Source organism: Chelonoidis abingdonii, chromosome 11 (assembly GCF_003597395.2).
Source record: "Chelonoidis abingdonii isolate Lonesome George chromosome 11, CheloAbing_2.0, whole genome shotgun sequence".
NCBI classification, from domain to species: domain Eukaryota; kingdom Metazoa; phylum Chordata; order Testudines; family Testudinidae; genus Chelonoidis; species Chelonoidis abingdonii.
The window spans coordinates 53,339,658-53,352,202 of record NC_133779.1 but is presented as its reverse complement, the minus strand read 5'-3'; the positions used below and the strand labels follow the sequence as shown (position 1 = coordinate 53,352,202).

The 12,545-nt window shown below is 60.7% G+C and overlaps 1 protein-coding gene across 1 annotated transcript in view; it reads right to left on the bottom strand.

Moving 5' to 3' along the window:
- Positions 1-344: 344 nt before the first annotated feature.
- The window catches only part of LOC116834317 (sodium/potassium-transporting ATPase subunit alpha-2), a 24,180-nt gene continuing 11,979 nt past the window's right edge, over positions 345-12,545 (bottom strand). The window contains exons 8-20 of the mRNA XM_075071120.1: positions 11,008-11,142; positions 10,482-10,671; positions 10,103-10,278; positions 9,552-9,688; positions 9,321-9,471; positions 7,982-8,150; positions 7,272-7,426; positions 5,546-5,669; positions 4,209-4,354; positions 3,858-3,988; positions 3,022-3,123; positions 1,131-1,222; positions 345-693 (exon numbers count right to left, since the gene is read on the bottom strand). Of these exons, the coding sequence (XP_074927221.1) occupies positions 665-693; positions 1,131-1,222; positions 3,022-3,123; positions 3,858-3,988; positions 4,209-4,354; positions 5,546-5,669; positions 7,272-7,426; positions 7,982-8,150; positions 9,321-9,471; positions 9,552-9,688; positions 10,103-10,278; positions 10,482-10,671; positions 11,008-11,142 (1,737 nt within the window). The 3' untranslated portion in view covers positions 345-664. The remainder of the gene's footprint in view (positions 694-1,130; positions 1,223-3,021; positions 3,124-3,857; positions 3,989-4,208; positions 4,355-5,545; positions 5,670-7,271; positions 7,427-7,981; positions 8,151-9,320; positions 9,472-9,551; positions 9,689-10,102; positions 10,279-10,481; positions 10,672-11,007; positions 11,143-12,545) is intronic.

Genomic DNA, 12,545 nt, shown 5'->3' with positions numbered 1-12,545 from the left:
GGCTCCCCACAGGGGTCCGGGCTCCTTGGGTGGCTCTTACTATGGCCCAGCTCCAGCTTCCAGCCTGGCCAGGGGGTGAGAGGAGGATCAGGGGTGGGGCCTTGTGGCAATGGGGGGCTAAGGCTTACCTCCGCCCCCTCACCACTGGGAAGAGGCTGGCACTGCCTGATCCTGTCCTGGAATCATTCAGTCCTGGACCGGGGCTTGAACTCTGCATTTCGAGACTGTCCTGCCTGATTCAGGACAGGTGATCACCCTGCCTGCGGGTGCCTTTCATCCTCACACCAGGGGCCCTAGGCTGCCCCTCCCCCACTCCCTCTTTCTCTGACCAAGGGCTGCTGGCTCCCCTCTCTCCCCCATAGGCCTGTCCACGGTCTCTGTATCTTATCAAGTCACCCCCCCATCCCCACATGGAAATCAGCAGGGGCCCATTGGGGTCAAGCCTGCTCCGCCTACCTCCCTGCCTAGCTACCAGGGCAGGGGTAGGGGGTCTCGTCCCCTCGTCCCGGCAGGGTTAGTGCCTACGCATTAGATCTACACAGGGCAGCGTGTGCTGCTGATGCCCCCTTCCCTCCCCCCCAATTCTGCTCTAAGGTTTGCGGTGGTGCCAGATGGCCTTGGCGGAGCAGTGACATGGAGAGAGGCTCCGCCTGGCTAGCCCAGCTCAGTAATACGTCTCCTTCTCCACCCAGCCTGGGGAAGGAAGGGAGAGAAGCTTGTCAGTGCCAGCAAACAGGGAAGCAGGCAGAGATGGAGCCAACGGCTCCAGGGGGTGCGCCTGGCTGGGGGTGGCGGTGCCAGGGCAGGGTGAGAGGTCCAGTGGGTCAAACATGGGCCTGGTCTGGGGGGGACATGACGTCCATTCCCTGCTTGGCACAGCCTCCCTCAAGAGCCGAGCATCTCTGCCAGTGGGCAGCTCACGGTCCCTGATCCAACCCCAGGGCAGTAGGGCCTGTTGCCTTCCCCTCCCAGGCACCAGGTCGAACCCTGGCCCAGGGCAGCAGGAATGAAGGGAGCTGGGGAGTCCTGTGGCAGAGTGGGAGTGGGGGGTGGGTGGGAGCAGGTGGCACTGCGCGGGGGTTGGGGGGTGTGGACAGGAGGGAGGGGGGCCTGCGTGGGCAGGAGCTCACCACCAGGATAGCGCCGCAGGATCAGCTTCCGCACTTCATCGTACACGAAGATCAGCAGGCTGTAGGGGAAGGCGCAGAACCACCAGGTGACCCTGTGGGGAGCAGGGGGAGCGTTAGGGGCTGTGCCGTGGGGGGACCTGGGCAAGGAGCAGTAGGGACTGCACTGCTGAGGATGTAGAACTGATGAATGAAATTGTTTTCAGTTGTTCACTTTATTAATATAACTTCCTAAGTAAAGTTTTATGAATGAAACGACATTCATTCAGAAAACCGGTTATCCTAATAACTGGCTAATTAACAGTTAAGATGCTTGTTAAGAGCCACAGTTGTTCAGCCTGCTGCCTTTGTAAATTTCACTATCAATCCAATTCCTGCTTAAATCACTGAGGCCAGGTCTACACTACGAGCGAAAATCGATTTTAGATACGCAATTTCAGCTACGAGAATAGCGTAGCTGAAATTGATTATCTAAAATTGATTTACTCACCCGTCTTCACCGCGCGGGATCGATGTCCGCGGCTCGCCATGTCGAATCCGGAACTCCGTTGGTTTTGGTGGAGTTCCGGAATCGATATAAGCGTGCTCGGGGATCGATATATCGCGTCTAGATGAGACGCGATATATCGATCCCCAAGCAATCAATTTTAACGCGCCGATACGGCGCATAGTCTAGACGTGGCCTGAGACTTGCACTGTTTCAGTATTGTAACTCCTGTTCACCATTCATTACACTTACCTCCGTTGTAACTTCTGTTCACTGTTTGCCATATTGTAATTCAAACCCCATTTTAAAACGCTCACTCCATTTTGGAAAAGCTTCCTCCAACCTTCATTTTTGCAAACCCTGCGGTAATCTCATTAGTTTACGTTAAATGTGTGACTGAAGTATGTATGAATGATGGAATCAACCTCCACCACCAGCCTGTCCTGATGAAATGGAGTTCAAACACCAAAGGCTGAAGATGCAGACAAGAGCCCTAACAAAGTAAGAAGAGCCCACCCTAAAAAGAAAAGGTACAATAGAGGGAAGATCAAAGCCAGGCCCCAGGCTGAAAGTCACATCTGCAATTGACGGGTGATCAATCATCAAACCCAGAGGCAGCATGACACAGCAAGACCTATAGACTCTGAATTTAAACTAAAGCCTACAAAAAGGATGGGTGAGATGAAAGACTTTGGAGGGTAACATTCTGCTGCCAACATGGAAGGGCATCGGTGCATGCCCAACAGAGACCCAGCTCATCCTTGCGCCCAGCTTTCCTGGCCAGTTCGCCGCCACAAGCTACGAACCCAAGCCGCGAACTCAAGCTACATGCAGGACTGGTAACTATCAAGCAGCTGCAGAACATCTGATGGATGTGTGTGTGTGTGTGTGTAAGGATTAAGATATTAGTTATTGGTCATAAATCAAATTATCATAATAAATGTGCCATCTTTGTCTTGCCTCCTGAAAAGATCCTGTGTAGTTTTGTCTGCATAACAAGGGGACCTTGCTGGGGGCGGGGGGGGAGCACTAGGGACCACGCAGCAGGGGGGAACCTGAGTAAGACGAGCGCTAGGGACTGTGCCACTGGGGGGATCCCCCCTGGGGGAACCCTAAGGACTGTGCTACCCAGGGGACTCTGCTTGGGGGAGTGCTAGGGACTGCGCCACTGGGGGGACTCTGCTGGGGGGAGTCCTAGGGATTTCACCACTGGGGGGACTCTGAAGCGTGGGGGAGGGAGCACTGGGGACTACGCTGCTGGGGAGACCCTGTGGGGGTGGGGGCTGGATTGCGCCACTCAGTGCCTGTGCTGGGGAAAGGGAGCCAGGCCGAGGCACGTGAGGGGGGCAGCAGCTCCCTGCTGTCTGTGCCCTTTGGGACCCTGCCCTATGGCCACGTGTCACTCACTTGAGTGGGTACATCCGCAGCGCCACCCCCATGCCAGGGCAGTAGGACAGGAAGGCTGCCAAGGCCGTCTCTTCGAGGAGACCGAAAATCAGAATTTTGTTCCTGGAGGGGAGAAGAACACAACACAAGAAATGAGGGGGCGCGGCAGCAACCTGAGCCCCCCGCTCCCCCGAGCCCCCCCTGCCTCCCCGTCCCCCTGGCTCCAGAGGACTGTGTCAGTCCATGGAGAGGTGCAAGGAGTCCCAGGGACAGAGAGCTTTGGGTGGGGGATTTCAGGGTGTGGGGAGTTCGGTGTGTGCTGAAGGGGGCTAGGCAAAGCCAGCTGGGATCCAGAATTTGCCCACCCAGGAGGCATGAGCAGAACCACTGGTTTATGGCTTATCTGAGCGATGGACCGGCCAGCAGCACAGCGCCCCCTAGTGCCACACTGGGACCAGCACTACCTGCAAGCAGGGAGCCCCCTACTGAGTCCCCCACCTCCACTCTCTGCAACACACCTCCGCCTGGGGCACTGGGCCCAGCACTGGCTCAGATGGGAGAACCCCCCTTCCTGAGCTTCCTACCCCACACTCTGCAGCACAGCGCCCCCCAGCACTGACCCGGGGCACTGGCATCAGCACAGGCTTGGGGGGGACAGACCTCCCCGCTGAGCCTCCCACTCCACTTCCTGCAGCACAGCTCCCCCTCGGGCACTTGGCCCAGCGCCCTCTACTGAGGTCCCCACCCTGTGGTATGGCCAAGCCTCCCCTTCCCTGTCACCACAGAAGTCCCGAAGGTCCTGTGTGAGCAGGGGGGTGCAGGACCAGGGGGTGGTGGGTGGGTGGGCTGGGACTCACTTCATGCCCTGCTGGAAGACAGAGTTCCTCCGGGTCTTGCAGATGATGAGGTCGGCCCACTGCACCACCACGATGCTGGCGAAGAAGGCCGTGTGGCATGTGAACTCCACCACCTTGCGCTGCTCGTAGGTCTGCGGGGACAGGGACGGGACACGGGGCACGAGGGAGGGCAGCTGGCTCCAAGCCGGCTCCCTCGGGCAGCAAGACACCCCCCTATCACAACACAGGCGGCCCCTCAGTCCCTGTCCCCCAGCTGCGAGGGGGGCTGATGGGAGCTCTGCGAATGCTGAAGTGAGAGAAGTGGGGGGCCACGCCTGCCCCCTGCCCCCGGCTCCCTGGGGCCGTACTCACCCACTCCTGCCCGTAGCTGTCCTCCAGGTCATTTTTGGAGCGGTCGTCCCAGTCCAGGCGGATGCCCAGCAGGGTGGACGGCAGGAACCCGTTCTCCGCCAAGATCACAAAGTAGGTGAAAAACCCGCCCAGGGCCTGGATCATACCTTGGGGGGATGGTGGGGTAGGGGGGAAAGGCCACAGAGAGAGAGGAGCAGAGACCCGTAAATGCTCCTTCCTGGTTGTCCAGTACCAGCCCGAACTGCGAAGGAACCAGTGGCTCTCCACGGACCCGCCCAGCACCCTGGCCTCTCGGCACGGCCCATCGGCACTGCCTGGTCAGTGCCCCAACCAGGGCGTGGCTCAGCTGATGGGCCAGAGCCCTGCGCAGGCTGGGTCAGCAGCAAGGGCAAGGCCCTCGCCCCCAGCAGCCTTCTGTGCTGCAGATGGTTACCACAGCAGAGCTGTGTGTCTCACCTGGATGGTGCCATCTCCAGCAGCACAGCGCCCCCTGCTGCCATGCTGGGGTACTGGTCAGTGCCAACCATTGCTGCCCCTGCTGCAACACAGCGCCCCCTGCTGCCATGCTGGGACACTGGTCAGTGCCAACTGCTGCTGCCCCTGCTGCAACACAGCATCCCATGTGGCCACGCTGGGGTACTGGTCAGTGCCAACCACTACTGCCCCCGCTGCAGCACAGCACCCCCTGCTGCCACGCTGGGACACTGGTCAGTGCCAACCACTGCTGCCCCTGCTGCAGCACAACGCCCCCTGCTGCCACGCTGGGGTACTGGTCAGTGCCAGCCACTGCTGCCCCTGCTGCTGCACAGTGCACCCTGCTGCCATGCTGGGACACTGGTTAGTGCCAACTGCTACTGCCCCTGCTGCTGCACAGTGCCCCCTGCCGCCCCGCTGGGACACTGGTCAGTGCCAACCACTGCTGCCCCTCCTGCAGCACAGCACCCCCTGCTGCCATGCTGAGGTACTAGCCAGTGCCAACCCACATTGCTCCCTGCAGCACAGCATCCCCTGGTATTATGCTGGGTACAGGTCAGTGTCTACCCACACTGCTCCCTGCAGCACAGGATTCCCTTCTGCGACACTGGGGTATTTGTCAGTGCCAACCCCTTGTGCCCCCTGTAGCCCTGCACCCCCTGCTGCCATGCTGGGTACTGCCACTGCTCCCCACAACACAGTGCCCCCTGCTGCCACACTGGGATACCAGGTTCAGCACTAACTTGGGGGAGGGCACCCTCTATTGAACCAGCAGCAAGGCTTCCTGCAGCCCCTGGGCTGGGGGGTCTCAGTCCAGGGCTGCAGCTGCAGGTTGAGCAGACAGTGCCCACAGCTCCACTCACCGATCTGCCCGTAGGCCATGCTGATGAGTCGCTCATTCACCAGCTTGTCCGTCTTGGGGTTCCGCGGCTGCCTCTTCATGATGTCGCTTTCTGCGGCTTCATAGGCCAGGGAGATAGCGGGGACCTGGTGGGCAGGAGGGGCCGGGAGTGAATGGGGCTGGGGTCCAGGGACTCCTACTCAACAGAGCTAGGAAATCTCTTCCACCCGTGGCATCTCGAGGGAGGGACTCAGGGCTCAGATCCAGGCCTAAGCTCCTTGTTGGGCTCCAGGTTCCAGCTCTCAGGGGATGGAGAACCCTCAGTGGGCCCATCCCCCAGGGCAGGATTGTCTGGTGCTACAGCGAGGGCATCTCCAGCTCAGTATGAACTGCCCTTAACAATGCGCCCAGGGAGGAAACGAGTCCATGGCCCCAGAGACTGTGGGGCTTGGAAAGGTTGCCCGAGAGTCAGCCTCAGTCCTCCTGGGCTCACTGCAACCCCCTTGTCCTCTGGCACCCAGCCCACCTCCGCTCTCCCTGCTTGTGGTATGCAGGGTCTCCATTCTTCCAGCCCGCACTGACCTGCCTGTCTTTCCCTCCCTCCCCGCTTCCATCTATTCACTGACCAGCCTGTCCATCCCTCCAACCCCCACTGACCAGCCTGTCCATCCCTCCCTCCCTGCTTCCATCTATTCACTGACCAGCCTGTCCATCCCTCCAACCCCCACTGACCAGCCTGTCCTTCCCTCCAACGCCGACTGACCAGCCGGTCCATCTCTCCCTCCCTCCTTCCATCTATGCACTGACCAGCCTGTCCATCCCTCCAACCCCCACTGACCTACCTGTCCCTCCCTCCCTCCCTCCTTCCATCTATCCACTGACCTGCCTGTCCATCCCTCTCTCCCCACTTCCATCTATCCACTGACCGTCCTGTCCATCCCTTCCTCCCCCCTTCCATTTATCCACTGACCTGCCTGTCCATCCCTCCAGCCCCCACTGACTTGCCTTTCCCTCCCTCTCTCCCTCCGCCCATTGACTGACTTGCCCACCCACCCACACATCCATCTAGCATGTGGGTTATTCAGCTTGGGTTGCCCCCACTGAGACAGGCTGAAACATGGGGAGAGGTGTATGATTTTGCCCAGCAGAGCCAGGCCCTACGTGGCCATGTGGCACCAGCATGCTGCTGCTCACTGGGGCTGGGGGTGGGCGGGGTGGGCTGTGCTGGAGGCTGGGGGACTTTCATGCCGTGACACTGAGCACAAACCGTAGTGCAGCCAGTCTGGGATTTGTGCTACCAGCTCAATCCACTCTCTTCCCACCATGGCAGCCCAGGGCTGGGGCCTGGGACGCAGGGAACGGGGCCAGCCGGAGCCCAGGGAGTGCACAGCCCCCCACGCCATGCAAACCAAGCCAGGCTTGAATCCACACTGCTTCCATCCCCGTGCCACGAGGAGAAGGAGCCATTGGCCTCATTGCCTGCAGGGCCCAATCCCCTGACCCGGTCCCTTGGGTCCCCAGCGGACCTGGCAGCCCATTGCACCCAATTCGCCCTGGCGCCCTTGAGGGACTCAGTGCCCCGAGACATGGGCAAGAGAAAGAGGCATCCTCAGGGCTGAGCTGTAGCCCAGGCTAAGGGCACTGTTCTCCTCCCCCATCCCGCTCTCATTCACCCCTCCCCCATTTCCAGTATCATCCCCCCCTCCCTCCCATCACACCCCTGCTCCCTTCCCCCCCACCACACACACCATGTCGGTGCCCAGGTCGATGCAGAGGATGGTGACAGTGCCCAGGGGCAGTGGGATATTGATGATGATGAAGAGCAGGAAGGGGGTGATCTCGGGGATGTTGCTGGTCAGTGTGTAGGCGATGGATTTCTTGAGGTTATCGAAGATCAGGCGGCCTGGCAGGAGCAAACACAGAGAGTGGTGGGCAGAGGGGGGTTGGGCAGAGAAGGAGAGTGGTGGGCAGAGAGGGGTTGGGCAGAGGACGAAGATGGCACTGGGGGGGAAGGATCAGAGGGGGTGGGGAAGGTTGTGTTGCTGCCTCTGGCGAGGCCTGGCACAATCTGGGCAGCGAGAACATCAGCTTCCTCCACTCTCAGCCTGCCGGGTGCCAGCTTGGCCCAGAGACAGTGACACTGGGCCAGGCTCCTAAGCCCAGCAGCCAGTCTACTCTGGCGCAGGCCGGCACATGGCTTGCTCCAGCCAGCTTGGGGAGATGTGGGCACCCATCAGGGCTCTGTTGTTGGAGGACTGCCCCACGGCAAGGCAGCAGGGGGCTGATCCGGGGCGGGGGCTGGGCTGGGTGAACCAGTGGCAGGCCCATGTCCTCGGGTGCCCTGGATCCTGGTGCCTGCCTGATGTCCAGGTCACAAATTGGCTTGGTTTGAGGGAGAGGATGCTGGGAGGGAGGGCGCTGCCCGCCTCCCTGCCCCCACACCAGCCTGGGCACCCACCTTCCTCCACCCCCGTCACGATGGAGGCGAAGTTGTCATCCAGCAGGATCATGTCGGCCGCCTGCTTGGAGACATCGGAGCCAGCGATGCCCATGGCGATGCCAATGTCGGCCTTCTTCAGGGCGGGCGAGTCATTCACGCCATCCCCTGTCACAGCCACGATGGCCCCCTAAGGAGGGAGAGGCAGGATTGGCACCCAGAGGGGGCAGTGTCAACCCTCTAGCTGGGGGCTGGGCAGGGTGGGAGACCCCCAAGGGGCGGGCGCTGGGGGTGTGTGACTAAGCAAGGGGCACTGGCTCCACTGCACAACCGTGCTGTAGGGGGCACAATGGGGCTGAAGGAGATGTACATCCCCAATCCTGACCAGATCCCTCCTGCCCAGATAGCACTGATGCTTGGGCCAAACATGGCCCAGGTCACTGCATTCACCCTGGGACTGTAACCTGTTCCCTGCCACACATCGCAGGGCTTGGGGCTGGGAAGGGGGGCCCCGGCCAAGAGATAGAGCTGGTTAGTGAGTCCTTGAGCCACAGGGGGCTGCATGGATTGGGAGTGAAAGAAAGGCTGGAGGGAACAGGACTCCTGGGTTCTACTCCTAGCTCCAGGCTGGGATTGGCAGGTATTGGTCACAGCAGGGAGGCCTAGGTGTCAGGACTCCTCGGTTCTATTTCTTACTCTGGATGGGGAGTGGGGTCTAGAGGTTACAGCAGTGGGGGGCTGAGAGCCAGGGCTCCTGGGTCCTAGTACTGACTTGGCTGGGGAGTGGAGTTTAGTGGTTCAAGCAGGACGGTTGGGAGGCAGGACTCCTGATTCTATCCCCAGCTTTGGGAGTGGGGTGGGATCTAGTGGCTAGAGTAATTATTCCCCATTTATGTCCTTGGGGCTCTGTGCTAGAGGAGGGGGTGGCCCCAGTGGGCCTGGCTCTGAGCTCGCCGGCCAGGAGCTGGACCACACGGCGGCCATCGGGAGGAGAGTGGAGCTGCCCAAATGGCACCGAGCCTTCGCACCAGCTGGGCATGGCTCAACCCACGGACACACAAGTGCTGTGGTATCCATGGCAATTCCCCTGAGGGTCACTAACCCACAGTGGCCGGCTGTATCAGAAGCAGGGCAGGGGGGCAGGTTTCGGAAGGGCAGGGACCTCTCCCCGCCTGGCTGCGCTGGCCAGCCAGCCGTTCAGAGCGACCCAGACTGAGAGCCATCCCCGGGGACGTGCGGCCTGGAGGGCACTAGCCTAGGCCTCTCCAGTGGGGCAGTTAGGGGTAGGTGTGTGGGTCAGGCTGGCCAGCAGGGGGCAGGCTGGGTGCTCAGGGATCCCCCACAGGGTGCTAGTTCTCACCTGCCTCTGGCAGCCCTCCACGATGATGAGCTTCTGCTGGGGGGAAGTGCGGGCAAAGACAATCTCCGTGTGGTTCTTGAGGATCTCGTCCAGCTGCTCCGGAGTCATATCCTTGAGGTCAGAGCCGTGCACCACACAGGCCTTGGCTTCTCTGTGGGGCGAGAGTAGCATCAGGGCTGGCCAGCTCCCCACAGCCCAGCTGGGGGGCCCTAGGAGCCAGGGCCGGCCTACCTGGGGTTGACCTGGCTAACAGGGATGTTGAGCCGGGCCGCGATGTCCTCCACTGTTTCGTTGCCCTCGGAGATGATGCCCACGCCCTTGGCGATGGCCTTGGCTGTGATGGGGTGGTCGCCGGTCACCATGATCACCTGGGGGTGGAGCCAGGCAGCAGTCAGGGCGTGGACACTGATGGGCAGGGCCCGGTGCCCTGGCAATGGAGCTGGGAGCCAGGACTCCTGGGTTCTGTTCCCAGCTCTGGGAGAGAAGCGACGTCTAGTTTTTAGACTGGGGATGGTGGCTGGAAGTCAGGACTCTTAAACACAGTGGGGAGTGTGGTCTAGTGGTTAAAGCAGGAGCCAGGACTGCTGGGTTCTGCTCCTGACAGTGCAGTGTCTGGGCCCATGCATCATGCCTGCTGGGTTTTGCACAGGGTCCCCCCCTGGCTTTGCATCCAGCGCCGCAGCGAGCAGAGCTGTGTCTGCAGGTCCCACCTATGCTCTGCCCCTAGCCTGGAGCATGGGCTCGCCTGACCAGGTAGTGAGATCTCTGCCTAATGGCCTTACCTTAATCCCTGCACTCCGGCACTTGCCCACCGCATCTGGCACAGCTGCCCGGGGCGGGTCGATCATGGACATGAGCCCCACGAAGCACAGGCCGGTGGTGGGGAAGTTGATCTCGTCCACGTCAAACTTGAACCCCCGGGGAAACTTGTCCTGGGGCAGGTGGAGGTGGCAGAAGCCTGGGAGAGCCGAGAGTGCCAGCGTGAGCTGCAGCCAGACACTTCCGCACTGTGCACAATCATCCCTGCCCTGTTGGTACTCACAACCCCCCGTGTACACGCATGCGCATGCACACACACACACACACACACGGTGTTCTGTTCATAGTCTCTCCCCATGTGCCCCCCCCAGCCCTTCCCTCCCAGTGCCCAGGTGCCCTCACCCAGCACTCGCTCCCCCAGCCCGCCCAGCTCAAGGTAGGCATTCTGGAAAGCGTCTCTCATCTCCTCGTCTAGGGGCAGCTCCTGGCCCTGCGCCAGGATGGTGGAGCAGCGGTCGAGGATGCGCTCCGGCGCGCCCTTCATCACCAGCAAGTAGCCCTCAGGATTGTCCTCACGCTCGTGGATGGAGAGCTGGAACACAAGGGGGAGCCGGCTAAGGAGAGCCATGCTGGGAGCTGAGTGGCCAGCGCCCCACTGAGTAGCTGGGGGCTGAGGATGCTGTGGGGCTGCTGGGAGCTGAGTGGCCAGCACCCCACTGCATGGCTGCCCCCCAAGGGCACAACTTTCCTGTAGGCCCATTGCATTCCTACCCTTATCCCCAACGCCATCTCCAAGCCACAGCCCGATTCCCTCCCCGTCGCACACTGACCCCCCAGCCCCATGTCTGTTCCTGATCTGTGCCCATATCAACCCAGCTTGTGCCCCTCTGAGCCCCGGGCCCATGCTCCAGCCCCAGCCCCAGCCCACCTGGTACTTGTTGGTGGAGTTGAAGGGAATCTCTGTCACTTTGGGGTTCTTGTCCCGCATCTTCTTGACGGAGCCGCAGGAGAGCTGGATGCACTTGAGCAGGGCCGACTCGGAGGCGTCGCCCGCTGTGTCCCGCTGCCGAGGGGAGAGGAGCCGTCAGTGCAGGGCAAGGGCAGCCCAGAGGGGGAGCTGCTGGGCAGACTGGTGGGGTGAAGGGATGAGAGGTGCATCTGGGGTCACAGCCAACGAGAGGGCAGTCATGACTATGGCCAATGGATGGGGTGGGGTAGTGGAGCCCTGGCCAATAGGAGGGAAGGTGTGGCTGGGGTCATGGCCAATAGGAGGGGAGGCAGGGTGAGGCCGTGCCCAATAGAATAGGAGGTATGGCAGAGGCCAATGGATGTGGAAGTGGGGCAAGGTTATGGCCAATGTGTGAGGAGGTTGGGTGGGGCCATGGCCCATGGGAGGGGAGGCATGGCTGTGGCCAGTGGATGGTGTGGGGTAGGGGCACTGGCCAATGGGAGGGGAGGCTTGGCTGTGGCCAGTGGATGGTGTGGGGTAGGGGCACTGGCCAATGTGAGGGGAGGCCTGGCTGTGGCCAGTGGATGGTGTGGGATAGGGCACTGGCCAATGGGAGGGGAGGCCTGGCTGTGGCAATGGCTGCAGAAGCAGGACGAGGCTATGGCCAATGGGTCAGGAGGCAAGGTGGGGCCACAGTCAATGTGAGACAGGGGAGGCGTGGCTGGGGTAGTGGGTCCCTGGCCAATGGGAGGGGAGGTGTGGCTGGGTGATGGCCAATAGGAGGGGGTGCAGCTGTGTGGCCAAGGTCAATGGGAGGGAGGTATAGCATGTACCCCCCTATAACAAAGTTTGGGGGACATCTGATCTAAAATATGGGGTGCTGGACACTGCAGGTAACCTGTGGGCCCAGTGCTCTGATCCAGGAGCCAGGGATACTGGTCTACGTGGGTCTGATCCAACACAGCAGGGGGATAAAGGACTAGCTGGCTTCATGGCTCTGATGCTGGGCGACAGAGTCAGGGACATGGGAGAACACAGGCCACAGCTCTGTCCTACTGAGGCAGAGAAGGGGTTATTGGCTCGCTGGGCATTGCTCTGATCTGGTGCGGCTGGCAGACAAACTGTGGGGCTCGCTGGGCATTGCTCTGATCTGGCAGGGCTGGCGGACAGGCTGTGGGGCTTGCTGGGCTTTGCTGTGATCAGCACGGCTGGCGGACAGGCTATAGGGCTCGTTGGACATTGCTCTGATCTGGCGGGGTTGGTGGACGGGCTGTGGGGCTTGCTGGGCATTGCTCTGATCTGGCGGGGCTGGTGGATGGTGTGACGTTATTAATATAAACTGGGACCATGCAGAACATGGGTTGCAACCAAGGTTCTGTAGTGGCACCAAATCTTATGTAAAGGGGGTCATATAAGGTGTCTAAGACCAGGTTATGGGTTACTGGTTATGATTATGCTGTCTGTATGTCTGTATCATTTTTGTAGTTGAAATTATGAATATTGGCTGTATGCTGTCT